Source organism: Nipponia nippon, unplaced genomic scaffold, assembly GCF_047370975.1.
Source record: "Nipponia nippon isolate SJK-2023a ecotype South Korea unplaced genomic scaffold, ASM4737097v1 scaffold_16, whole genome shotgun sequence".
NCBI classification, from domain to species: Eukaryota; Metazoa; Chordata; class Aves; order Pelecaniformes; family Threskiornithidae; genus Nipponia; species Nipponia nippon.
Window position 1 is genome coordinate 1,868,961 of NW_028262332.1, and position 26,868 is coordinate 1,895,828.

General features: G+C 40.9%; 1 protein-coding gene across 8 annotated transcripts in view; it reads left to right on the forward strand.

Moving 5' to 3' along the window:
- The window catches only part of PNPLA7 (patatin like domain 7, lysophospholipase), a 127,780-nt gene that overhangs the window by 13,795 nt on the left and 87,117 nt on the right, over window positions 1–26,868 (forward strand). For all 8 annotated transcript variants that reach the window (XM_087752659.1, XM_087752658.1, XM_087752662.1 and 5 more), the window contains exons 11-20: window positions 2,384–2,512; window positions 3,851–3,931; window positions 4,532–4,676; window positions 5,226–5,318; window positions 10,085–10,185; window positions 11,079–11,225; window positions 15,425–15,502; window positions 16,575–16,780; window positions 21,936–22,067; window positions 23,317–23,440. In XM_087752659.1, coding sequence (XP_087608785.1) covers window positions 2,384–2,512; window positions 3,851–3,931; window positions 4,532–4,676; window positions 5,226–5,318; window positions 10,085–10,185; window positions 11,079–11,225; window positions 15,425–15,502; window positions 16,575–16,780; window positions 21,936–22,067; window positions 23,317–23,440 — 1,236 coding nt within the window. The remainder of the gene's footprint in view (window positions 1–2,383; window positions 2,513–3,850; window positions 3,932–4,531; window positions 4,677–5,225; window positions 5,319–10,084; window positions 10,186–11,078; window positions 11,226–15,424; window positions 15,503–16,574; window positions 16,781–21,935; window positions 22,068–23,316; window positions 23,441–26,868) is intronic.

Sequence of the window (26,868 nt, forward strand, 5' to 3'; positions counted from 1 at the left end):
TAGCAGATTTCTTAACCAAATTCATTTGGATTTGGCCGTTGGCTGTCATCTGGATTCAACTACTACTTTAGCTGTGACATTTGTCACCTACAATATTTAATTACTCCACAGCTCTTACAGCAAGACAGAAGTAAATAGTTATCTGTGTTGAGAACAAGAAGTTCTCTGTTGAAAAAACCTCTAGTTCACTACTGATTATAACTTAACTGTTCCTTCTGACCTCAGTGTGCGATTGTGAAATATTATAATTTAAACGTGGTATTCTCCGTGTACGGCTGATTACATTATTTTTGAGAGAACTGACAATTACGGGAACATTTCCTCTTCGCGTTCCTCTGACAGCTTTTAGCGTGTTCCAGACCAATTAGACGTGGTTGGCCCTTTCAAAAGTAGGCTGCTCTCATGCAGCGATTTCGAAAAGGAGAAATTATGTGCTAAAAAACTGGAGGGATAGGCTGTTCTTTGGAGAAAAAGGCTGCTGCATCATTATCCGTTATTATCCTTAAACTGATTTTCTGAGAGACTGTCAGCATTGGTCTATCCTCAAGCAAGCACTGTTCACAAAAAACACCAAACACTTTCCTGGGTAGATTGTAGACCATAAAAATGTGATAAACAGTGCTTATTTTGCCCTTTTGAATAACTTATTATGGAACACTGGTAAACTTAATGCTTACCCTTTGCCCAGCATCTAAAGATTCAAAAGATTTCTTTAGTTTTTCACTATGTATTTGGTACAGAAATTGGTAGGAAATAGAATTGATGGCAAGTATAGCAATGTATGTACTTAAAAGCAGACTATATATGTTTTCTTTTGCGTTTGAGTATGAGGAGAATTCCAAACTGCTTCTTCATCTGAAGCCAGGCTTTAAACTGGCCTGTAAAAGAGGACTGTTGCATTTATTTTTGGTACAGCAAAAGGCACGGAAATTTAATTTGTTAATTTCTTTGCTTAAATTAAAAGAAACTTGGGAAAACTGAGGATGCCTAGTAGCTTTGCACTGTAGGTCAAAGATGTTTAAAACTTCAAATCTCTCGGGAACTTGAAAATCAAAGCTATTAATACCGTCCCCAGATTTTATAAAAAGGTCAGCTGAAGTTGGTGTAATTAAGAAATTGGTTCCAATTAATTTAGTTTAATTTTAGAATCTGTTTCATCGTGACTTCCAGACCAGCAAGGCAGACAGAGCTGTAGCTTTATTTTCCAGAGTGTTTATAGTCGTACTGAATGTATCTTGTTTGGTTTTGCTGTGTTCTTTAGGCAGAAATTCTTTTGCAGTGATTGTGTTTAGTTGTCTGATGCTCTGGAAGACTTGCAGGTTTTTCCATTTGTAATCAGCATTTAGCATCTGTGTGTTTAGTGTTTGGAAAAATTTGCCTTCTGCTGCTCAGGAGGAGTGAAAGCTTCAGAGGCTGAAAGGTGACTGTGTCAAAGTAAAAACTCCATTTCTTCCTTAGCTCCTGCTCCATAACACAAAAGGACTCCTTTTATCTTAGAAATATTAGATAAATCAGTGTTTAATGTATTAGTAAATAAATTCATGACTTATAGATATTCTTTTCAGCGTTTCCTAATGGGGTGTTGTCTGGAGTTTTTTATCCAAGTGTTTGGCAGTAGATTTTTGTTAAAATCTGTTTTGATTCAAGGGGGAAAATCCTAAACGAGAGGCTTGCCTTCCAGTGTAAGAATCTCTGTGTTCTACCCACTTCCAGTTTTATCTTTCATAAAAAGATGAGCAGCTCAGGATGGCCTAGACCCAGTTTATCTCAAGTAAAGAGAAGCTGTTTGGCTTTGTCATTTGGAATATTTCATATATACCTATGAAGATACATATATCTATCTATATATATCTCTATATATATATCTCTCTTGGAACACAACAAGCCTGCCCGGTTTTTGTCTTATTCCATTATGTATGTAATTACTATACAATTTTGTTATAGTTTTTGCTGATTGTGTGGGTCTATGATTGTTATTGCAGCAAATAGCTTGGACATCAGTACAGTTAAGAAAATCAACAAAACCTCTTTTCTCTGCAGTCTTGAATAGCTGGAAGTTGAAATACTTCTGAAGCCTGGCTTTGTCTGTAATAAAACTGTAGCAGAGGTGACAGATGAGCCGGTTCCCCTTAACGTGATACACCTTCTCGTAGCTCTTATTTCTCTACCTCTGTCTCTCTTCAATGCTAGTGAAATTGCTGGTGTGAATTCACCTGACCATGCTGCCCTCATTACACCACCTGCAGGGCATGGAGCTTAAGTTCAAGGCTTTTTGTGGTCAGACGATGTCTGCCAAGCATTTACAATATCAAAGTAGAAATTTGGGAAGAATTGGGTCACATAATTGGTGGATTAACTTTGTGTCTCTGAAACTTTCCATTAGGGTCACCCTGCTCCTTATAAAACGGTCTCAGCCCGAGCAGCTATTCCGTCCACTATATTGCGACTTCCAGCAAGTGCCTTTCAAGATGTCTTCCAAAAATATCCGGAAACTCTTGTTAGAGTGGTACAGGTAAGCTTTGTTGCTAAGTAGAATTGGGGGGGGGAAATCACTCTTATTTCAAAGTTACAAGGAAAACATTTTGAAGTTCAGCAAGCTCATCATCCTTTTGCAGATATGGAACTGTTCAGTATAGCTTCCTTTCAAGATCTGGACTAGTTCTGCTATTCCTCTTGCTCTTAGAGCCCTAGAATTAGTGATAATTCATATATATATCTATATATATACATTGAATCAGTTTCTGCATGCGATAGCCTCTCAAATCAGCCTGACCTGCACTGTAAGCTCATTGGTCCTGGTGGAGTAGAATGTGCTGGCCTGGGCTCTGCATTATGGCTATGCACCAACAAGGCTTCAAAATGGTTTAGAGTATGGAAAAGACTGTCGCATATTCTGAAAAAGGACTGATGTGTCCTCAGAAGCTGTTTGTTGAGGGGCGATGCTTTGTAAAATTCACAAAATTCAGCCTGAGATGTGAATTTCCACTTCAGAAGCAATTGTCAGCACCTGAGGAAAGAGCTGTGCTTTGTATTAGTTTTAAGTTCACCTTCCCTTGCTTTGCAGGAGCTTAGACAGTTTTCAAGTGAGCACTGCAAATATGTCTTGTCCATCCTGCAAGGGGAAGCTAGGGCAGGGACTAGTGTATTCCTGGTTTCAGTTTGGAGGGTTTGCCGAGTGGTGCACTGTCCCACAGGTGCAATAATCCAGGGGGTGCATGTGACCCGATCAGTCATTCGGGTCTGTCCTTTTGTTTTACTATCACTTCTAAATCTTGTCCTTGCAAACTGTTCTGGTATCTGGATGATTTATGAACCTCCTAATACTGATGGCTGAGGAGAACAGATAATTATACCAATTTAATTTGCTCTGTGAGAGCTGATACAAAAGAGAGGATGGCTTAAGAGTGGCAATAAGCTGCCGGGGCAGAGGAAGGTCGGGTGGCAGTGATGTCTTATGCTAGTTTAGAGTGTTTGTAGAGCAGCAGCACAGGCTCTGTATGGGGAAAGCTGAAATAATTTTTTTAATGGAAGCAAAAAAATGGAAGCAAATGCATTTATTTCAAGACATGTTTATTATTAATGTTTACAGAAAGCAAAAAGCATTATTTGGTGTTTGGAAATAAGGCTTTGGATTCTTGTGCTATCAAATGATTATGAAGTGTTTGGTAAATCACTCGAATCTCTCTGTCTCAATTTATCAAACTGCTGAAAAGGAATTTCAGCTTAGGATAGAGTCTGTATTTTATAAAGTGCCTTCAGGTACTCTGGTACGTAGCTGTATCTAAATGCGAGAACGAGTGTGGGAGAATACTGAATCCATTCCTGTTGCCTCTTGATTTCCCATTTCTAGATCATCATGGTAAGGCTGCAGAGAGTGACATTCCTCGCTTTGCACAACTACCTTGGTCTGACTACTGAGCTCTTCAATTGTGTGAGTTTGGGGTACATTTTGTCTGCTTTTATTACGCAGCCTATCTGTGACTTGGCAGAGAGAGGTTTTTCCTTCTTTCAGAAGATCATAAAGCAAATGTTACGTATTAATTTAATAGTGACAGTACTTGAGAAGTAAGGTACTTGCTATAACCAGCCCATAAAATCTAGCCTACGCTGATGCCTAGAGAATTGGGGTGAGAGGGACAAACTTAAATTTCGAAAGTTTCAAGAAGCGCATCACTTCGAACTGGTGTATGTGCATCGCTGTGCACGTACATCAGTATGTTGCAGCAAATCCTGATGTGTTAATGATACTGAGTCACTTCTACCTGCAGCAGTTCAAAGGATGATGTACCCTTGGCGGGAGAGGGTCCGGCCAGGGAATGCTTAAGCAAAATGGACGTACATAAGTCCATGGGCCATGATGGGATGCACCTGGGAGCACTGAGGGAGCTGGCAGATGTCATTGCAGGGTCACCCTCAGTAGTCTTTGATCACTGCAACTGGGAGAAGTACCCCAGGGGTCAGTCCAGGGTCCAGTCCTGTTTAACACGTGTGGGCGTGTTTTACGTTTGCCTTTTCACCTTGCTGCTTGCAGCAGAGCCACGCCATCCCGCTCATCTCTGTGGCAAGTGTAACATCTGGAGGAAGTTCGAGCAAAGCAGTAAAAAGACAAGTGTCTAATGTATCAGAGGAAGATCGTGGTGAAAAGTCTGAAAAAGCTGGGGAAGCACTGGAAACAGGTAGTGTTTCTGGAAATGTGTAGTAGATGTTCTTTAATTGTTGTGCTATTCATCAGAGGATTTTTATTTGATTAGAGTAGTTAGGGTTTACCTTAAATCAGTTTCAAGTTTGAAATTTTTGGATAGTCCTTAGCTTTAATAGGACATTATTACTGTGTTGTTAATGATATTGAGGGATGAGGGGGAGGGGAAAAAAAGTGGCTCCCAATGTTGACTTCATAGGAGGAGCTGTGAAAACTCTGCACTCTAGGTTGTAGCAGAAGAATTGCTGGATATGTGTAGGCTTTTGGGTTGAAGTGTCACTATGGAAGCTCAACATGGGAAAATAGACCGAGTTCAATTTTGCCTCTGAACCTGAAAACTTCTTTTTAATTAAATCAAAAGCGGGAAGCAGGTTTAAACAGTGTTTAACGTTGGTGTTTCAAAACCTTTAACACAGGCTTTAAGTTTTAAAACTGATTCGTAAGAGGTTCTTGCTGTCAATGAAATTTATTTTATTAGGGAGTGCTGTGTGTTTACATTCATGTAACTTTTGTTTCTAAATTTCAGATACATTGAAGATTTCTGGTACAGAAAACTCTGAGCATGTTTTCAGAAGAAGCCTTTCTTCGCCTCCCTATGCGGGGTCTGCAGAGACTTCTAGTAAGTAGTGCTTGGCAAAATTGTGGGAAATATCTAATGTATCTAATCATATGGGGGAAGACACAGGCTCTCTGGAGCACTGGGTTAGATAATCTTCCTGTTTATAGTAGATAATCATCTTGCAGTAGTACTGCTTCCTAACTCATTTGTCAAAAATTTATTTTCTGGAGTAACAAATGGACTATTATCTAAGAGAGCATTCCCTTGCTGTCTTTATTAGCCGTGGGGAACATACAGTAATTTGACTACTGAGAGACCTGCAAATGAAGAGCTTTGTTAATTGATATTACTGAAACAAAGTGAGTTATGATGATATGCTATCTTTCATGCAAAAGATGACACATGATTTTTGCTTGGCTGATTGTCCCAAAGAGCACATTACTTGGCTTTGTTGCTTTTAGAGGAATGTTTTTTGAGTGGGCAATAAAGGTGATTTATCACTGAATGCTCTCATGAGGCATTTATGAGGCTGAGCTGTTTCGATGCTTCAGTATTCATTTCAGTGAACGTCAGACATCTCCAATGCAAACACCTTCCTCTGAGCCAGGTGTTCAGGTTAGCTTTATGTTCAAGGCAGAGAAACTGGAACTTCTTGGGTGAACCATAAAAGGAAGGAATCTGTCTTTCGTTAGCTGAGTACCAAACTAACCATCTTGAGGGAGGTGTAGGGTCATGCTTGGATACTGTAGTCCTTATGGAGATACTGATAATAGAGAAGTCGTATAAAGTTTAATCTGTGGAAGAAAGGTACCCTGGATACATTAGAAGATACATGTGTTGCTTACATTGACTATTAAATGGTTTAGGAGATAAGAACATACTATGAAGGGTTAGAGAGTATGGAGACAAGGAGAGAGGAGGGAGACAGGCTGAGGGAGCCCTCAGCGTTGAGGGCTTTTCCCAATGTATGGTTTCTAACGCTTGTTGCTATCAGGTTAAGTTGGTGGTATGTAGGGAAGAGAGGAACGGGTAGTAGGGTTTCTTAAATCTTGTTTCATTTTTAGCAATAGAGAGTTGATTCTCTTCAGTTTCTGCAATGCAAATGTACCATGTCCCAGTTACAGGTTTTGGTAACTTCCCTGTTACTGTCCAGAGGGATGGATGTGGCAGAGAAGTAGGATTTTGGCTAGAGATAAGTAGATCGTCTTTCTGAACACGGGAAACAAAAGGGAAAATGTTGAAGTGACCCATGCAAGACTTGGTTTTTTTTCGTATGTGTTAGGTTGTTTTGCACTATGTGTTATAAAATGTACTAGCAGACTTGATTCAGTGGTAACTTTGGTAGTGCTTGCTCTGAACGTAGCCATTTCCCCCCTCCCAGTAAATAAAGTAGTTCAGTGAGATCTGCTATGCAGCCCTGTAACACTTTTAAGGTAGAGTCACAGAATCGTTTCAGTTGAAAAAGACCCTTAAGATCATCGAGTCCAACCATTAACCCAGCACTGCCAAGGCCACCACTAAACCATGTCCTCGAGCACCACATCTCCCCGTCGTTTAAATACCCCAGGGATGGGGACTGAACCCCTGCCCTGGGCAGCCTGGGCCAGGGCCTGACAGCCCTTTGGGGGAAGAAATTTTTCCGAAAAGATAAAGTCCATGTGTGCTCTTAGAGGCTTTTGTGTGGAAGGATCCCTGCATATTTAACACTGAATATGTCCATTTGTCCTTCCTTTCTCCTTTTGTGTGTCATAAGAGTTATGTCAGGGTACACAGAGCTTAGCAGAGAGAGCAAATTAATTTTTACTGACAGAAGGAGCATATCTAATTGGGTAATTATGATTTGCCTCAGTTAACGGAGCTGATTTCTGTTCACTGCACTGAGGTTACAGTCACTGTTCAGCTTGCACAGAAAGTATCTTGATATCTGTAATGAAAAGATCAAGATCTTGCTTCAGATTCTATTCCACTACCTTACTGTGTGTTCAGGCTCCATGGGAATATTGATTATGTCTATTATGGATTGAGAGAAAAGAGAACTGTTATTAGTGTCATACAGGTGCTATTATCTCAGCATCTCTTTGATTTGCTTTGCTCACTAGAATTAACAAAAACTGCTAAAAATTACTTTGGGGACAACATTTTTGCCTCAGTTGCTCCTGGGGCTGGGGTGTAATTTGTTGTTCTGGTTTTTGTATAGCTGTCTAACCTGAAACATAGCAGTTGTGTAGATGAGGAAATACAATCCTGCTAACTTAGGCTAGTCTACTTTTTAAGTATACTAACCCTTTATGTGGAGAAAGATGTAATTAAGTCATGTGGAGTCTCTGGGCTGGTGGACGGAAGAATTAGACGAATGAAATAAAACAACGGGACCTTTTGTATGTGATAAGTTCATCAGTTTTATTGTTCCTGGAAGTAAGTGTTCCCAATGTAAATTTTTTTTTTTTTTTTTTTTAAGGTTAAATAGCAGTTACCTTTTATTGGTTTGTTTGTTGGGGATTTTCTTATCAAGAGTTAAGAGAAGCTGCTTTTCCTTCTTCCAAACTGAAACCATGACCCCGCAGCGTACATGCAGCAGCATAGGACCACCCGCAGGTAGTTCAGTGAGCGAGTACTTGGACGGAGAGAGGCAGCTGAAATACTGCCAGGGACGACGTCGGTTGCCATTGTTTTTGCAGTGACTTCCATACCAGCAGTGTGTGGGATACCAGTGAGCATGTGTTCATCAAACAGGATTGCATTCCACTCTTGAGTTTCCCACTGCCTTCTGTTCTTTTGACTCAACGGTTCTCGTTAAAGCTTGTTCTGCTGTATCCTTTCTAACTCCCATTTGAGCAACAAGACAGTTTAATTAATCACTGTGTGGGAAGCTTATATCTATGACTGAGATCAGGACTTCTGCTTTGAATAGAAGTCTAGTAGACATAAGCTTTCACTCTTAGAATGCCTCCTCTTTTTCCTCTCTCTGCTTTTTTTAATATGCAGGGCTATGTAGAGGATGCTTTTCATGCCTACATGCCCATTATCAGATTATTTAGGTTTAACCTGAGAAGTGTGTGTTTAGATTTAAAATGCACTTGGTGGATTGGGGCTTGCTAATGATGCTGACACTGTGATTTGTGGGGCAGTATAATTGACAGGTAGTCAAATCAGCCCATATGGAGTTCCATGCTGCAATTTGTACTATCCCAGCTTTTTTTGTTTATAACTAATTTAGGGTCTTTAATGTTGCAGTGTGTATGAAATTCAGTTAGTAGCATCAACAGCTTTCTTTTTTTGATTTTGGTCTGATGGTTTGTAAGTTTTGCTGATGACAGTCTTTGGATCAACTTGTTGGGTTTCTTTTTTGGAGGCTGATCATTAAATGATGTTACGACCCCAGTGGCAGATGTGGATTTACTACATGCAAGGATTTGTTCATATTTGTAGATAAGAAGGAAAAGAGTACTCTGAGGTAGATCTGAATCCTTGGGACAGTAGGATTCTCTCCTTGTCCTAGCTGGGGTGGAGATAGGAGTCAAGCTCCTTCAGAAATAAAATAATTGTATTTGTAAAATTAAATTTATAGACAGCTGTTTGCAGGAGAGTGATATTTTCACATGATCATATGTAACAAGGTTGTGCATATAGGGTAGCTCCATGTTTCCAAAAGCCAACTTTCCAAAGCTCAGGGCAATCCTGGGCAAACTCAAATGTGTGTGTAGGAGGGGCTGTGGGGGGGAGGAATTCAGAATTTAAAATTTGAGGCCTTTCAGAGTTTATTAGGTAACAAAATTCAACAGCCAGGAAAGACAGCTGTTTCTCCTAAGGGCCCATCCTATTTTTGAGCAGCAATTTGTATTTAAAAAAGCAAAAGTATAAGAGCAATGTAGTAACAGAAGGGAAAAGGCATAAGGGAAAAAATTAAACTTTTCTGAATACAGTATATTTTTGAGATATATTAGGCATAGAATTATGACAGAAATGATTATAGGTTTATTTGTTAAAGGAAATGGCAATCTCTGCATGATTCTTGAACTCATCTGTAAATCATCAGGCTGAGAGGTGGCTATCCTATTCAAGGTAATTAAATAGGAAGTGCTTCCCAGTTATGTTTGCGTTATTGATTACCTCAGATAAGTTCCTGGAAGGTGGATGGGACAGCCAAGGAGCTAATACAATTAGGATGTATTAAAATTGGGAAGTAAGGAATAGAAGTTGTTAGTGACACTAAATTCATGAATGAAATACCTGTAAGGGAATTCCTTATGTGTCTCTGAGCACATGATGTGCATTGAAAGTTTGGACAAGTTGTAAAAAAGATCTGAAATGATTTTAGGCATTGAGGGAGGGATGCTTTCTATGGAGAGACTTTGGGAAGTTGCTGATCATAATATTCTCCCTATGAAAGCTTTTACAATATATCAGGTACAAAAAAGTTCTTTGGCTTAGTGGAGAAAAGGTTAATAAGAATCATTTCCTGGAAACCACAAGGACAATGTCTGTTTGGTGCATTTGCCTCTTCCTGATAATCTTCAGATCCAAATGACTCCGTTTTGTCTACCCCAAAATAATTATCGTACTCTGTACAAGAGTGGGTGTGGGAATTTTGGGACATATTGTATACACATGAGCTCAGATGAGAATATTTAAAGTTCCCATCAGATCTTCCAGGGCAAAAGGAACTAGGAAATACATTGGAATATGAGAATGCCACTTGCTATTTTATCCTCAACGTCAGAAACAAACCAAACCCACAAATGTTGCTTGCCTTCATGTACTATCTGCTGTTTCTGACAAACTGTAATAATGGAGATGCTTAAAAAAGATTTTTCTGTTGCTTGTAGGTAATTCCAGCAGTGGTAAGTCAGACATGGACATGGCATATGAGAGAGCCAGAGTGCACTTTGGCTCCGAGGACGCTGCCAGCAGTCCTGCTGTGGGCAAGGTAGGGCTTCTTCGGATACTCCAGCGTGTTTCTTGCATTGCTCTTCCTTACTTATCCTTATTCTTTGAGTAACAGAAAGTTTTTCTTCCTTACTTTGAATACATGCCCTTGCATGTATTCATCTCTCTACAGGTTGTGTGATATTTGGTGGTCTTGTATTGGTGTGTCTGTAACTTACAGGTGTTTCAGTAGATTTTGGTGACCGTTTAGGCTTTTTTAGTGAATATCCGGAAACTGGAGATTCCGTTGGCAAGTAGTGGGAAAGCACTGCTGCAACGGCTTGATTTTAGGTATATTACCTTCCTCTGACTCAGGAAAAGGCTTATTTGGAAAGGTGAATTTGTCAGACTGTGCTTTACTTGTGAGAACTACTTTGCAGCAAGGAATTAAGAACCTGTGAACTTCCTGGAGGTTTTCGGTCATGATTTATGAATCTGGCTTTCTTTTTGTGGTCTGCTTTTTACAAAGACTGACCTGGAAGTTAAGAGCACAAAACCGCTCTTGAATTATAAAACTACAAAACAAAATCTGAAGAGAAGCTGTGGTTCAGTGTGACCTTGACAGACATTTTATCTTTTCCTCCATCTTTGTATGCAGTGCTGATGAAGTTTTGGTTCTGTCAAGCTGGCAGCTGCCCAGTTTGTGAAAAGTCTCTTATTCTTCCCTTTTGCAAGCTGTGATGAGTAACTTTGTTTGACTTTAGTGTCGAGCTTTGCAGAAAAATACAAGGATAATGAAGTTAGCAAGCTGTTGCTTTTTTGGAAACCTAGCTGTTTTTTTTCAGGCCACCAGTTGTCGTGGATAGAGAATGCAGATGATACGGCAAGTTTTTGCTGGGTAGGTGCCAGTTCTAACATCTAAACCGATACTTGTTGTGTATCTGTTCTTTGCAGTCGATATTGAAGAAGACTGTGACGGTGACAGAAACTCCTTCAGCAGTTTTCCATTATAGTGCTGTGCAAGATTGCTGTAATAGCAAACATATTGATGCCATCGTCGAGGCAGCAAAGAAAGACCTTTCAACCTTGATGAAACTTGATGTAAGTTATTGCAGGAAAAAATGGCTGTGTTTTTGCTTTTCATCTCATTCTGCCAGGCACTAAAAAGTAAATTGTCTCCCTAGAACACTGTAGGCTAGCTGCATGTTTTATTCTCTAGTCTGTTGAAGTTATTAGCAGGACTGAAATAAATCTGAATTATTCAGCCATTTGAAAGGACGATACTGAAATGCACTGCATGAATCTTTTCTCACTGTGTACAGATTTATCCATGTGAGAAGTAAACGTGCAATTTCTGCTGCCTCATAATTTCATGTTCTCGCATACCGTGTGAAGAAGTTATGTAAAGGCGTTCAGGTGTTGCCAAATCTGTTAATGCTGTTGGCATAACATCCGAGTGCCTCGTGTGATTTTTGGAATCGAATCCCTATATTTGGCCGCTGGCTGTGAGTGCATTTCACAGCTGAGTGACTCTGCCGTGCCCATTCCAAGTGAAATGCTTGGTGCCCTCGCAGGCGTCATCGGTGAGCCCATCCCCTTCTTAGCACCTTTGTGTTGTAAGAAGGAATGAAAATGTTTGTTTTCATCGTTCCTGTGATCCCAGCTGCATTTCATTACAGAGGTGTATCTGTTCATGCAGCTAATCAGACAATTTGGGAAAACTGTGCATCTGTCTAAATCAGTCACAGATATCCTAGTTTTATTACAGCATATATTTCAATAACTCCAGCCTGTTGATGCTGCTAGAGGCCTGGGCACAGCTGCTGCAGCTTCCTCCTCTGCCTTAAGAACTCTCACCAAGCGACACTTGCCAGAACTTAAAAGATTTTACTTCTGAATTTTAACATTCCCTGCTGTCTTGTAAATTATTCCCCTTGCAGCTTCAAAATCTTGGTCATGAGCTTCCAGCTACCGGTAGTGAGGCTCGAGATGCCTGCTCTGCATCGTCACTGATTTGACTAAGGGGTGCAGTACTGTCTGTTAGTCTGCAGCAGACTTAACTGTCTTGTTACGTTAATTTTCAGGATTTTTTCAGGCATTTATATCCTCGTGAAAAGGCTACAGACTATTTTAGAAGAAAGTTTCATTACAGATGGAGTAAAGTAGGACTAGGTGCTTTCATCTGTTCTGTTCAGCCTTCTGTTCTTGATAGGACTGGCCTCAGATGCTGCTTATGACAAAATTTTGTGTCCAATACACAACTGATGTCTTCCTTTTTAGACCTATTGGATCATGAGCAAAAATTCCGGGATCACTGAAGCTACCAAATACAGCACTTTTTTTTTTTTTTTTTTTAAATCGAGAATAAATTTCTCTGTAATTAACAAGTAAACAGATTAGAGTTGAAGTTAATTGGAACAGTATCCTTAAAATGCAGCATCTAATAGGCAGTGTTTTTAACATGGAGATCTAAATAGTAATGAAATAAGGTAAGGCTTTTCAAACTTTGATATTATAGCAGCTTGGTTTTTCACAAGCAAATAAGAATCTGATGGAATGTAGCCAAATGCTAGAAATCTCCTTTAAAGGTCGATGTTAATTTTTCCTATGCAGGATGGCAAAAGTTGATTCTGCTATAGGCAACAGAAGAAAAATCTTATCGTGTTTAAATATTTGTGTTCAATACTACTTACATAAAGGAAGAAAATGAATTCTGTAAGCTCTTCTCTTAAAAAAATTAGCTCATCTTTTATTTCTTAGCTGGCTGGAGGCATTCTAAGATGTCATTTCTCAGAGCAGCCAATCAGTGTGAATAAAATCAAGATGTTTTGATGACAGATGGTGGTTTTTTGGTTGTTTGGTAGGTTTTTTCTTTTTATGAGACTGTAAGAGAGAGGAGGGGATAATTTACTAGAGGAGAGAGGCAGTGTTATTTCAAATGACCCGTAGGTATCTGACTTCAGAATTAAGATTTTTTTCCTGTTGTTCTAAATAACTTGAATTCCTTGGGTCTCTCATGAATGGTTTTCAATCTCCTACAACTTTTACGTGTTTTCAGCTTTATCTGCAGTTACGATAGGAGAGTTAAACAGTGCAGCGGGGCATATCTTCTGCGTGGGTTATAAGGGAATTGAGTCGCTTCCTTTGACAAAAAAATTACGTCTGTCCCAGTTAATTACTGCTTTTGTTTATTGTTTATAAGTGGTTTGCGCTTTCACTTTTGCATCATAAACCTCTGCTAATTTATTATAGTAACACAAAGAAAGAAACCTGCTGTGAAATGGATTTTTTTGTGCTAGCGACTTCTTTCCCTAAAAGCTAGTGGCTGGGGGAGGCTGGAGGGGATCAGTGCGAAATAGTTAGCTCAAACCCTGTAACTATGCACTGCTGAATTTGGGTTTGCTGGTCTCGCCCATTCAAGAGAGGAGATACTAGACAGGATGGATCTTGTCTGTCATCTTGTTTGTCAACTCTTTTGTTGCTTAATCAGGGTAGTAACAGCACAGAAAAGTAGGATTTCAAGGACTGCTTGGAGGTCATTCAGTCTCTTTTCATGCCCAAGGCAGAATCAAATATTGCTAAGTCATTTCTGGCAAGTTTTTGTCTAAGCTGTTATTAAAGATCTCCAATGATGAGGACTTCACAGCTTTGTGTGCAATCTATTCCAACACTTAAGTAGTCGTAGACATGAAGAAAATCTTTGCAACAATTTTTGTTAGAGCTAATGCAGCCAAAAAAAAGCCGTTGATAAGTAGAGCTCATTAGGGAGCTTGTATTCCCTTACTGTGAGATACTTTCATAGTTCAAACTTTGTGTTTAAGAATAGGTAATACTATACAACCGTAAATGTATAAATATAGAAAAAACATCATAGAAATTAGTTGAGTTGATATTGCTGAACTGAAATATTTTGACAGGTGCTTGTCAGGTTCTTTGCTTTGGCTATGTTCCCATGAAACAGATTGGTTTCAATAAAACTATTTTTTGATGAGAATCTGTTCTTTTTATCAGCTGTAGGTGTAAAGAATAATTCTGATTATTTCACTTGCTCTGTTTTTTTTTTTTTTTCAACCAAAAATGAAAAGAGAAAAATCTAGCATAACAATTACAATGGTAAAATGTTTACATCTCTGCTGTATTGTTTTCCTGCTGTAATAAGGTTAATGACTATGGGCAGATTCTACTACGCTGCTTGCACTGAATCGTATCTTACTGTGCCTGCAGCAATCTTGCTTTTAGTGGTTCTACCTCTGTGGCAAAGTACTGGACACAGCAGCATCCGGCTTTGCCTCGCAGAGGTTAGCTGCGAGACGCCAGGGCTGCACTGTCACTCTTTACCATAAAGAAAGAATCATGTAATTGAGGCTACATTTTTGCCCCAACCCATTCGGATGATGATGATAAAATGTGGAGCTTTTGAAGATTTGTTGGTTTGGGTGAAAGTTTTGCCGAAGCAAAGGTGGCCTGAAGCATTAGGGTTTGATACTGACTGCATGTGGGACACCAAATTGTATGGGCAGTTCTTGGAGATGAAAGAATATTCTCTCCGTGCCTGGTGGTTGTCTGTGTTTTGTACCCAGGATTATGGTGGTGACCAGCTTTGGAGCTGGGAAGGAATCTTCTGATCAGCTGATGCACTTAACCAGATCAGCTCCTTGCCATTGCAAGGGTTTGGGGTTGAGTCCAAACTGAGGGCAGGCTTTTGGAAAGACCCTCCCTCCTGTGTGCTCTTCAGTCAGGAGGGAAATTCCCACTCTCCTGTGCAATCCACAGGCGCGCGCACACAAGAATTCATTACTTTGGGGAAGCTGTTGGTCTACAGCATGTATGAAAGTCTGCTCTGTGTGCACAGCACAGCTGAGCTGTGTCACCAGGGAAGGGCTGTGATAAAGCAAGCGTTAGATCATCTTGTCCGATTCCTCCATGATGCAGACAGTCTCCTCTGGTTTCACCTTCCTATGAAAAGAACTTCATATTTCATGATTTTCATACCAGCTGATAGAGGTCTCATTTTGTTATAGGTCCTTAAAAGATTCTGGGGGCAAAATTGACAAATATAAAATCCTTAAGAATCGAAGTCTGATCAACTGAAACAAATGAAACCTTTTTTTCTTCTGGAAAAAATATTTGTTGGGTAGAGAAATATAAAAATTGTGCATCATATTTTAAAGAGACTCAAGTACTTATTGTCTTTAGTAATTATTATCCTTATTTGCTTTATTTCAATGCTTCCTCACATTCTTGGATCTTTACATGTGCATCGACAAGTAAATTGTACCCCCTGCCCCTTTCTTCTCCAGGATCCTTCGTTGTTGAATGGCAAAGTGACGCTGCATCAGGTTACTGCTGGGACTGTGCTATCCAGGCAGGGAGATCAGGTGAGTGAGCGTCATCTGAGAGTAGAGAGAACGTAAGTCTGGCTCAGTCTTTGCCCCCCACCCTAGGGTATTTAAACATATTGATGATAAACAAAAAATCCACCCCTGACCCCTCCCAAACCTTCTCTTCTTGAGGTAAAACAATCCCAGCTCTCTCGGCCTTTCAGCCCACACAGGGCAGCAGTGTAGCCAGAGCAAAAATCTGGTACCTGACTGTTTCCAGCTCTTACGTACCTTCATAAGTACCTTCATACGTACCTTCACCGTGAGGGTGGTGAGGCCCTGGCACAGGCTGCCCAGAGAAGCTGCGGATGCCCCCTCCGTGCAAGTGTTCAAGGCCAAGTTGGATGGGGCTTGGAGCAACCTGGTCTGGTGGAAGGTGTCCCTGCCCATGGCAGGGAGTTGGAACCAGATGATCTTTAAGGTCCCTTCCAACCCAGCCCATTCTGTGATTCATGAGAAGGTATGGAGTATCATACCTCCATCCTTCCTGAGGAGGTATGGAGACTGGGCAGCCCTTTTTCATGCCCTGCACTGCGGGCTTTCGGTGATGTCACTCAGTTGCAGTGAATTATTTTATTTTTATCCCCATACAATAGAAATCCAGTGTTATTTGTTTATAGCAAAGTGTATTTAGGATATAACGAGATCCATTTATAATAATACTGTGTAAATAGACAAGCTTATGCAAAGCAGATGAGGGGCAGCTCCAGTTACGGTGCTGCTGTATTCCGCTCTGCTGAACTGCGATGTCCCTCATCATGCTGCTGTGATTACCTCATTATCTCCATTTTCAATGCTGTTGTTATTTCTTGAGATCTTACAGATGCAGCCTTCATTTTTCATAACCATACAAAGAGAAACACATTTTTCAACGTTGTGGCTGCTTAGTTTTAAATATTCATAACCTGCTTTTAATAATTCACACTTGTGTCTTTATTTTATCACCTAATTGTTCAAAAACTATAGGGAGCTTTCTGGAAAACAGATCGGTCAGGATAGCACTGTCACTGTGCTAATTGCTTTTAAAATCTTTGGGGATTTTATTGAGCTCTTTTTCCATTTTCTCCAGGATGTTAATGTTTGCTTTGTGGTCTCGGGGATGCTTCACGTGTACCAACGGAAGATAGACTCGGAGGAGGACACCTGTCTGTTCATTACCCACCCAGGAGAACTCGTGGGCCAGCTTGCTGTCCTGACTGGGGAACCACTGATTTTCACCATCAAGGCCAATCGAGACTGCAGCTTCCTGTCTATCTCCAAGTCCCATTTCTATGAGTGAGTTCTGCCATGAAAGCATATATTGATTGATTGATTTAAATTTTTTATGGCCCTTTTGAACAAATGGGAGTGGTCGATACATGTGTGGCGTAGTACTGCTACAATACATCCTGTAGCAAACCAGACAGCTTATGTGAGAGTTTTAAGCGCCCAAATGAGCTCTGACCCATCTATCGGACGGCTTTATCTCCGGCAAGAGGTCATGCAGGGAACACGGTGATATTAAGTGGTGGTATCTCCTTTGTTCCAGGTTTATAGAGCACTTTACCCAACGGGGTGTGATTTATGACTGAAGACTCATTTACTTCCTAATCCAAATAAGAAAGTCTGGCCAGAGCCTGTGCTTTGCTGGGTTAAGTGCTTCTTTGCCAGGCCCTTTCTCTTAGATTCATTATTCCTTTTTGCTGGAGAACCACCCCAGTTCTGTTTCCAAACACAGCCCAGGCTGTTGGATGTGTTATGAATGCTCCGTCTTGGTATAACTGTAGGTTTTTGACGCTCACTAATAGAACAGGTCGAAGAACAATGCCCCTGTGCAAGACAGGTTCCTTTCTGGACCTTGGAAGTAGTACATGACTTGTGACTTAGTGCTTAAAGGGGGAAACAGGTATTTCTTAATTAAGAAACACACACACAAACCCGATACGATGCCTGTGGTTAGCCTCATTGTCCAGTATTACTGATTAATGCTCTTGATTTATTCCATGATCCTATTGCTAAGACTTACTATAGTTCACACACATAACTTGTGTCAAATACCTCTATTTCCTTTTCTAATCTCCTTTTTCAACTTCTGCTTCAATGTGCCATCGGTCCTGTGTTAAGTGTAAGACTTTCTGAGGCTGTGTTTTCTAGGCCGCTATTATGTTGTGTATTTCTGCATACTTCTTACTTTCTAAATAATCCTAATTGTTTGTATTCCTAAGCAACTCTACCACAGAATCTTATTCTGTGATTTTTGTTTTTTCACCTCAGGCAAAAAGCTGCATGCTATAAAACGGAACACGCTGTTCTCAGCTGTGTGCTTGGTTGATTAGCTGTGTTTTCCCAAGTCTGTGCGGTGGATGTCAACTCTTTGACCTAATTTCTGATAGATGCTCCCCACTTGTGCCATTCCATGCGGTATCAGATCTATTCCTTCTAAGCTCCTGCTTTTTCTTTCTTTCTTCTTCTACGGTTGTTTTCCTACTTGTTTCTGACTTTAAATTCCACTATGTCATCTCAGCCAACCAGTTGCATTCTACCTTTTCCTCCTCTTTTTCAGTTTTGATACTCAGTCCCAGATTGACTCATTTGCTTGAGCTAATTTTCCTGAGTTTTCTCTTCTCTTTCGAGAATAGAGTTGTCTCTTGTTTTATTCCAACGTACCTTTTTGCTTCCATTAACTTCTTCCCAGTCAGTTGATCTCAAACCCATCACTGTATCACCTCTTCATCGTTTTTGGGACCTTTGCCAATCTTTCTTTTTCTCCTTTAAAAATTCTATTGCCAGTTCTCTGCATTTTATGATCTCTGTGATCTTCCAGTGTTCTATCTTCACAGTTTCTCCTGAAACTTCAGTTTTATATCACTTCTAACTCTTGTTCCCATATTTAAAAGAGTCAGTGTAGAAGGTCTTTGAAAAGCATGAGGTTTCTTCCCATTTGTTCATTTTTGCTTTGAACTCTATGAGAAAGAAAAACTTGTTGATAAAATTAGAAGTAAGTTTTATTTTCCACTCTTTGTTCCGCGTTCTGTGCTCATAGTCCCACAATGTTAGGCTTTCTCCTTCGCTCAGAATCTCACAGAAATGATTTTTTTTTTTTTTTTTTTGGGCTCTTACCTTACCGACCAGAAGCAATTTGACAAGAACCTCCATTATTCTCCAAAATTCCTTTCTTCCTTTCTTGTCAAATATATTACTCTTTCTTTGAGCTGCCCTGGAACGTTGTACGTGTTTTTTCTCAATAATTAATGAGCGGGCGAAGCAGAAAGAACACAGTCAATAGTTACCATTAGGCAAAGAGCACAGTAATGGAAGTAGCCCAGGGTTTAGAATTGCATGTTGGATGTTGGACAACAGCTTAAATCCTTTTCACTGAAACTCTGGGGCCGGAGCCTTCTACGTGGTACTAACATGACTAAATAACTATCTGTAAATGTAGAGTTTAAGTATAGGGGTGACACAAGCTAATTATATAGTATATACCTTAAATGCTTTGCTGTTTTGCTGAACTGGTGTACTAAATGTGCAGTGCCTACGCTGCAACTGTTGGCGTCTCCTGACGAACAGTGTAATCAAGTTGTCAGCAGGCTCTCTTGAGGGAATATGTTCAGGTTCTGCAGTACTAGGGACGCTGTCACATTTTCTGCTTCAGTAAATTTCACAGTTTAGAGTCTTAATCATGTGCACTTGCCAGATTAGCAGGAATGCTTTGATTTTTATTTTGTATTGCCAGCCAAGCTGAATATCAAATTGCATCCACATCCACAAGAATATCTGCATAAGTCCCAGGCTTTCACAGACACTAGCTCAGGCTTTTCATCACTGTATTTGGTGAGCTTTCTAATAAAGAATCCTGAGGATCCCTTCAGGAACAGGGTACGGAGCTTTGGCTTTTAATTTTCCCAGTGTCAGGCATGTGCAAAGCAGAAGAGCGAAGATGAGAAAGCTCAGGTGAAAGGAAGGAAACCTGCCTGATAGTGGGGGAATAAAATCTGCTTTTCTCTTCTTGTGCATAAGGGTGGGCTTTTACCTTCCATGCTAATACTCTTGTAGAAGCTGCGTAACAGTCAGTGAAATAACAGAGCTCCAGATGGAAATAAAAGCAGCCTGTTAGTAGTTTACATTTTGAATGCATTAAGTATTAAGATATATATCTTGAGGGAGGAAAAGGAGTAAATGGCTTTTATTGATCACAGCAGACAGCCTGTGTGGGAGGAGACTATGAGGGCTAAATAAGAAAGCAGAGTAAAAACAATGAGCTAAATCATTCAGGAGTTTTCAGGGGGGGTATTTAACTTTTAGATCTGCTGAGAAGGGGAACAGGGCTGGGTGTTTTGCATGTGTTGAGGGATTAGGGTTGTCTGTTTATTAGTGCTTATCCTGCGGTGCCTTTTCCAGCTCTTGTCCTTTGCTCCAAGTTATGTTAGTGTGGTGGAGTTTCCGTGAGATAACCTGTTGTTTCCACGTGCAATAATAGCTTATCAAAACCAAGGTGGTCTGTAGGCATCTTGGGTGAGAGATGCGGGGGCATGGAAACCTTGGGGCAGGAGAGGAAAGCTGTCCTGCTTTTTTGGAATCCTGCTTTGAGGGCTGGATTTTAAACAGTGCTAAATCCAAGAGTTGGCGTTCAGTTTAATTTACCTAGTAGCACATACGAGCGCAGGGGTATGAGTGTGATGAGCTCAATATGGAATAGGGATATACACCTACGCATCTCTTCTGTTTCAAATTCAGGGGTGTCGGCTGAAGAAGTTATGAGCTTCATTATTGCAAAAAGTAGTAATTTGAGGCATTGGGTAAGGAGAGTAGATAAACATGAAAGCTCCCTGCAGTGCCCTATGTGCTGCACTTGACCCATAGTCACTGTTAGCTCTGGGTCTCTTGCTGCAGCTATGGGACTAATGAATGAGAGATCTGATGTTTTAGAAACTTTAGGGCAGCTTCTGTGCTTCATCCAGGCTCCCAGTGAGTTTGCTTTTGTTACCACATTTGAGGATTATAGATCTCTACTTGGACTTTCTCTCATTTCTGCCAGGTTACAGTGGTCCACAAGGAACCGTACTGCAGTTAGGGAACAAAGACTGACAGTGCTCTTCCATGCCTTTCTCTCCTCCTCCCTATTTTTCAGGGTGTGAGGTGAGATACGAAGCTCACGTGATTTGTGCTTAGTGAGAGTTCCCACATAGGCAGCGTCTCCTAAGCAGGCTGCCTTATGGCAGTCTGGTGTCTTCACTGTAAAGGGAGCATTGATGCACAAAACGTACCAAGTATTTATCATTTTCTCTTCATTGTTTCTGCCCATGTGTGGCTTTAACGTAGCTCCCTCATCTCTGTCTCTGTGCACTTCACGTACCGGGTCTGCACGCACTTACCTGCTTCTTTCTGAATTGTGCTGCCTCTTGTGAAGTAACTATTTTTTAGTAGTCTGCCATCAATTGCTCTTGATGCTGCGCAGGAACAGAAGAATAACATGTCCTAACAGGCACACCATCTAGAGATGAGCGGGATCAGTCCACTCCTGTGGAGCAGTGCTTCAGTAAGAATTTGAGTGCTTACTCACAAGGTGACAGGATGCCATCATCTTAAGGCTAAAAAGAATGAGAAATAAGACATTCACGGGCAGTTATCAGGCGTCTGCGAGAGCGATTTCCCTCGGGCCTCGCAGTCAGCATCGAGTTTGCAGTTATCACTGGCAGAACATTCTCAAAGTTTTTCAGTTTGGGAAAAGTATTCAGTTACATGGTATCTTTACTACTAAATACTTTAAGCATCGCTCAAAAAATTCAGCGTGACGATCAGAAGCTTTATTAGGAGATGTTTCAGTTCTTTGTGGTCTTTGCAACAGGGGAAAAGGGAGCATTTGTAATACAGGACAGGTCTCTTATTTTTAAGAGCATCAGACTTCACATATAATAAGGTCCTGACCTGCAATAAAATCTAGGGGAAACTGGGAGTACATACACGTGTGAGAGACTGAGAGGTGCACAACGGCAGGACGGGATAATCTTCTGGACAGTATGAATGTTTTCCTGAGTTATAAGAGACCTGGGTGGAGGGGAGGTTTGGAGGGTGGCTCATAAACAAGTGCTAGCATGGCTGCCATCCATCCCACTGCTCCCTTGAAGAAGGGAATTGGGCCAGGCAGCAGGACTAGCTAGCATCCTACTAGCATAGTCCTGCTGCTGCTAGGATGGCGTCAGCTTTGAGTGATGTTTAATTTGGGCTAGGTTGGCAGGCTGGCCGGCTCCGTACTGGGTCAAATCATCACTGATGTAGCGTGATTGTGGCGATCGTGGAGTGTGTATATGGGTATGCACTAACTCCTGAATTCCTGCCTAGATAGCTGCCCAGTTGCATTGGCCACGGCTGCACTGGGATGTTGTGGCCTGTGTGTACCTATTCCTATTTTGGGGAGATACTTGATTAACACTTTTTTTTTTTCTTCTAGGATAATGCGGGAGCAGCCAAGCGTAGTTCTCGGTGTGGCCCACACTGTTGTGAAGAGAATGTCCCCGTTTGTTAGGCAAATTGACTTTGCCCTGGATTGGATGGAGGTTGAGGCTGGACGAGCTGTTTACAGGTGAGATGTGGACAAAATTGTATGTTGTCTGTTGAATATTGAAGTTTTCATAGTTAAGGAACTGTGCTCCCTTGGTGATATATAGAATAAGAAACTCATTGAACTAAATTTATCAACCATTCCATCAGGTTTATCTGTTTGCCTACTTTGAGATTATTTTCTTTCTGCAGTATCCATCAACATTGCTTCAGTGTCTTGTCTTCCAGGTGTTATTAAAATTCTTTCGTACTATTCCTCCTCCTTTATGTTGTCTCAGCAAGCTTTTAAAGTGACATAACCGATTAAGACATAGACAGTTGTATGTTCTGGTGGTAGTTTCTGCATTAAGGGCATGAACATCTATTGCTGAAAGAGGTTTTTAGCCTTTCTAAAATAAACAACAAAACTCAAAGGTAATCCGGTTGGGCTTATTCAATAGTAAACGGAAAATAGGCACTGCACTTTATGTTTAAGGGGCAAAAGTTATCCTTGGGAAAACTGAGTTTTATGGATTTTTGTACTAGGATACATTTGAGCCATTATATGGTTGCTGCAGTGGTGGGAGAATAAAGGTCTAATTTAGTACGTATTCTATATAAATGTAATTTTAATTTTTATAACTATAGCTGCAGCACTAATGCTAATGAAAGTTCTTGGATTACTTTGTGCATCAAAGCAGTCGTAGTCATCAAAATCTGGTTAAAATCTTTCAGAATTCCTTGCATTAGTTTTAACTCCGCTACCAGAAGTATGGCATTTCATTCGTGTACTAGGCTATGCTGGAAACCTGCGTGCCAAGCAGCGCTCTTAATCGTGCAAACTTGATATGGCAAAACCTTCCTGATGGACTAAGATGTGTGCACTGAAAGGAATCCAAATCCTGAGCCACTCTGGGGTTTTCCTTTGACCTGCAGCATTTCTCTGGGCATCCACATTGACCCTGCAGTGACAACAGGCCCCTGCTGTAACCAGAAACGAGCCTGTTGTCTCCCCTAGAGACCACTTGCGTTCTGCTCATCAGCTTCCAGAGCTAACGTTAACCAGTTGTGCAAAGCCTGTACATTTAAACATTAAACATATTTCCAAGTCACCTTTTAACAGATGCCTGTTCAGTTTCTTGTTTGCTTGTTAGGTTTAACTGTTGGTTCAACATTCTCCTATGCTGCCTAAGCCAGGTAGGGAAAGATGATCAACTTATTAAAAGAGTCTAGCTGCATTTGCTGAGCAAAGATGCTTCGCTAAGCCTCGTTATTGATTATTCTTTCTGCAGGCAGGGTGACAAGTCAGACTGCACGTACATTGTGTTGAATGGTCGACTTCGCTCGGTCATACGGATGGATGATGGAAAAAAGCACCTGACGGGTGAATATGGACGAGGAGACTTAATTGGAGTGGTAAGAGCCAGTTTCAAAAATGAATTGTTTGGCTGAGAAATTGGTATTGACTTCATGCTAAACAAACAAAATCTTGCTCTGATCAGTTGTTGATCTTAGTAAAGGGCTTTCACAAGTTGGAAAGATGGAAAATGCCTTCTGCCTGGAAACTTTGGATAATAATACATGAGTGGGATTATTAGCCTTGGTTTAAAAGGAAAAAGAAAAAAAAGTCGCAACCAAACCAAAAAGCCCTGCGCAATGCTCTTTGTGATATGAGTTACTTTCTTTCACAGTGAGAGGAGAGCAGTCTGTTAGAATAGTTCAGGAAGAATTGCAGGAATGTGCACTAAATAGTGATTTGAATAAATTTAGTATTATAGAAAGATTGAGTTTGGCTGGGGCCCAGGGAAGTGTCCAGCCCAACGCCCTCTGAGTTAGCAGAGCTGACTTCAAAGCTGCCTCGGGTTGGTCAGGGAATGTGCAGTTATTAAAAGGTATTAAAGCAACTACTGATTTCAAAACTGTAGTATTTATCCATGTTTAATTTCTCTCCCATGTTCATTTTTTGTTTCTCAGACCTAGTTGAACAACTGACGTGGGAGTCCTACATCATAAGATATGCATGGCTTGTTTGAGTTTTATATTTAAAATTAGAAGGTTTTTGAAGTTGTGAGATTGTTGTTCAGGCCCTCTTCCGCTTTCTGAGCTGAAAACTAAACATTTCATGTGTATCTGTTTATAGCCAGAATTAGCGTACCTCTGAATAAAGAAAACATGAGAGTTGCTATTAGTAGTATGGGACGAAATGCTCGTTTATAGAGCTCAAGAGGAAGGAGGAGGACAAGGCTGGTTTCCTCTAGAGAGCTGATGGCAAAAGGTGGTATTGATCCAGCAGCTGAGCGTTACCCACTGGTATAAGAGGTTCTCCTCTGCTCCTTGCCTCCTTCCCTTGATCACTGGCTGTGTCTACAATGGAGGACTCTGTCTGTAGCTGGGGCAGGAGTGAGACCTGATGGCGGGTGGGTCACAGACTGGTAGCTGTATTGTATCATGGCAGAGGTCTTGTGTACTGTGCGGGACTGGGAACTGACCTAACATCTGAGGTGTTTTTCTTGAGAGAAGTAAAAAGTGTTCTTGTAAGGAGGGTGAAGTCTCTGGACCTTCTCAATGTGTGTTCACAGCTCATTTTCACTTGCCTAGTAACTTTAAAATAAATTGTATATCATTCCAAAGTGGCTGCAGTAGCCTGTAAGAGGCAATTCTGGTGGTTCTCCCAGCAGAAGACAAAGGTAGTCTGGACTGGTGACTGCACCATATTCATTGAGTTACAGCAGACAGTGTTTAAGGGTGTCTTCCCAAGATCGGTGCTGCTTCTGGCTGAGGAGTTTTGTTGGCTGGGGACTGTATTTGGAGGAGCAGGTCTATTCTCGAGTGTGCTAGGCACACTCACAAGTTTTATTTTTGTTTTTTCTTTTTTGGGCTACCTCTTTGGGATACCTCGTTAAAGGTAAAATGACATGGTTTGAGAGGAACAAAAGCTGAGATCTTTTGTGACTGATGATGCTGGTATGAGGCCTTTTAGTGTCTGAATGCAGGTTTGTCAGTTCTGACACATACAAGCGTCTTCCTGCTTGTTTCCCCGCTTTCTTTCACCAGCGGTGATCTGCAGCTTCGCTGTTAAGCTTCTGGAGTTTTGCAGAGCTCCCAGGTTGAAACAACAGAGCTGTTCTACTTTCTGAAAGCAGTTCTGAGTGACACTGGAGCATACAGTCTAAGCTCTACCTCCTGTACAAGCACTAGCGCTCGTTTTGATGTAACGTTTCATGCTGGCTCAACCGTTTATCCAGTGAGGAGAGAGAGGTTGATTCGGTGGATGGACTGGGACATGTTCGCGGTAACAGTGCCACATTTGCTGGTGAGTCCCTAGGCACGGATACAGAAGTACCCATATAGTTTATGTCTAAAGCATAAGTCACTTTTCTGGATCCATGTTATGACATGAATCATTTGAAGACTTTTGTGACTCCGTGGATGTCATCTACTCCTTCCTACCCACAGCTCCCAGGCCCACTGACTCATGCTGCCATTTGTTGAACAAATCTCGATGCTCTGGCTGTCTTTCGAAAACATGGGGGAGGATTTGTAAAGATTGCCAAGATTAATGTAGCCGTTCTTTGCAGAGGGCATTAGTAGAATGACATTTTTCCTTTTAAAAAGATTTGTTTATCCCCTTCTGCAGGATCTGTTATAAACCTTTAAAAGCCTGCTGTAGGGTTGGGTTTTTTTCCCTGAAAGTCAAGTAATTGGAGGGTTCTAGGTGCTTGCAGGGAATCAAATTAGTAGCTGGTACTGGTAATTGGTATTTTGGTCAACTGATGGCATGTTCCTCCCTGAAACCCCTCCAAGATCCCCCATGTTATTCTGAACTGTGGGCACTAACTAAATACAAGAGTCTTGTAGTCAATGTGGTTTTGTTTATTGCCTTTATCTCAGAACTTTAAAAATGCTGTGTGTCATACGCATGAGTACCTGCCATTTCTGCTTTCAGAAGAAAAGCACTGAAAAATGAAGGATTTCAGACAAGATGTTAATTTTCAAGCATGTGCGTGTGCTCCCAAGGCTATACTTGTGGCTCAGACTGTTTTGTTCCTTATACTGACTCAATGGCATCTGTTTCTGAGGTCTGTCGGTTCGGGGGAGAACAGAAGATTAGAAACTAAAGTTTGCCTTCCCTGCGTAGTTAGTTGAAGAGCTGAGGAGGATAGTTACGTCAGGGGAAAATGATCCCTGCTCCCTGGGAGCCTTTTTGGAGGGGCTGCTTGCTGCTGCTGACCCAATCGATGGGCAACTCCAGTTGCTGTATCTGGTCACATCAAGTCAAAACTTGACTGAAGGCCTTCCAGGTCGTTTTTAAAGGACAATGATGGAGCTGTCAGATAAATCCTTCCCATCTGAAATACAGTTGACCACTGGAAATACAGTTGACAGAAGTCCTGTTGTCTAGAGGCTGATTGGACCCATTTTGGGGGGTATCTTTTAATTTCTTGGTGCCGTGTGCTACAGATGCACTTGTGGAAAAATGTTGAAATGTTAATTTTATTAAACTGTTATGTGAGCTAAAGGGTAAAACACAAGCGCTTACTCTTCTAGCGTCACTTCTACCGTGCCCAGGTCACCCCAGAGGAAATCAGAAAAGCCCACTCTGTGTTGATAGAGTGAAAGGGCTTCTCTTCACTGAGTTATTTGTTTAAAATGCTTATATTAGTCTCTTTTTTTTTTTTTTTCTTGATGCAGCTGCTTTAGTTGTGATCCTGGTTAACTGCTGCAAACTGTAGTTTTTACTCTTGATCTCATTAACACATTGTCTGAGAAAGAGGATTCCTTTTCATTTGTTTATTTGTTATGCCTATCGATATCAGGCAAACTGGCCCAGGCTTTGACATTAG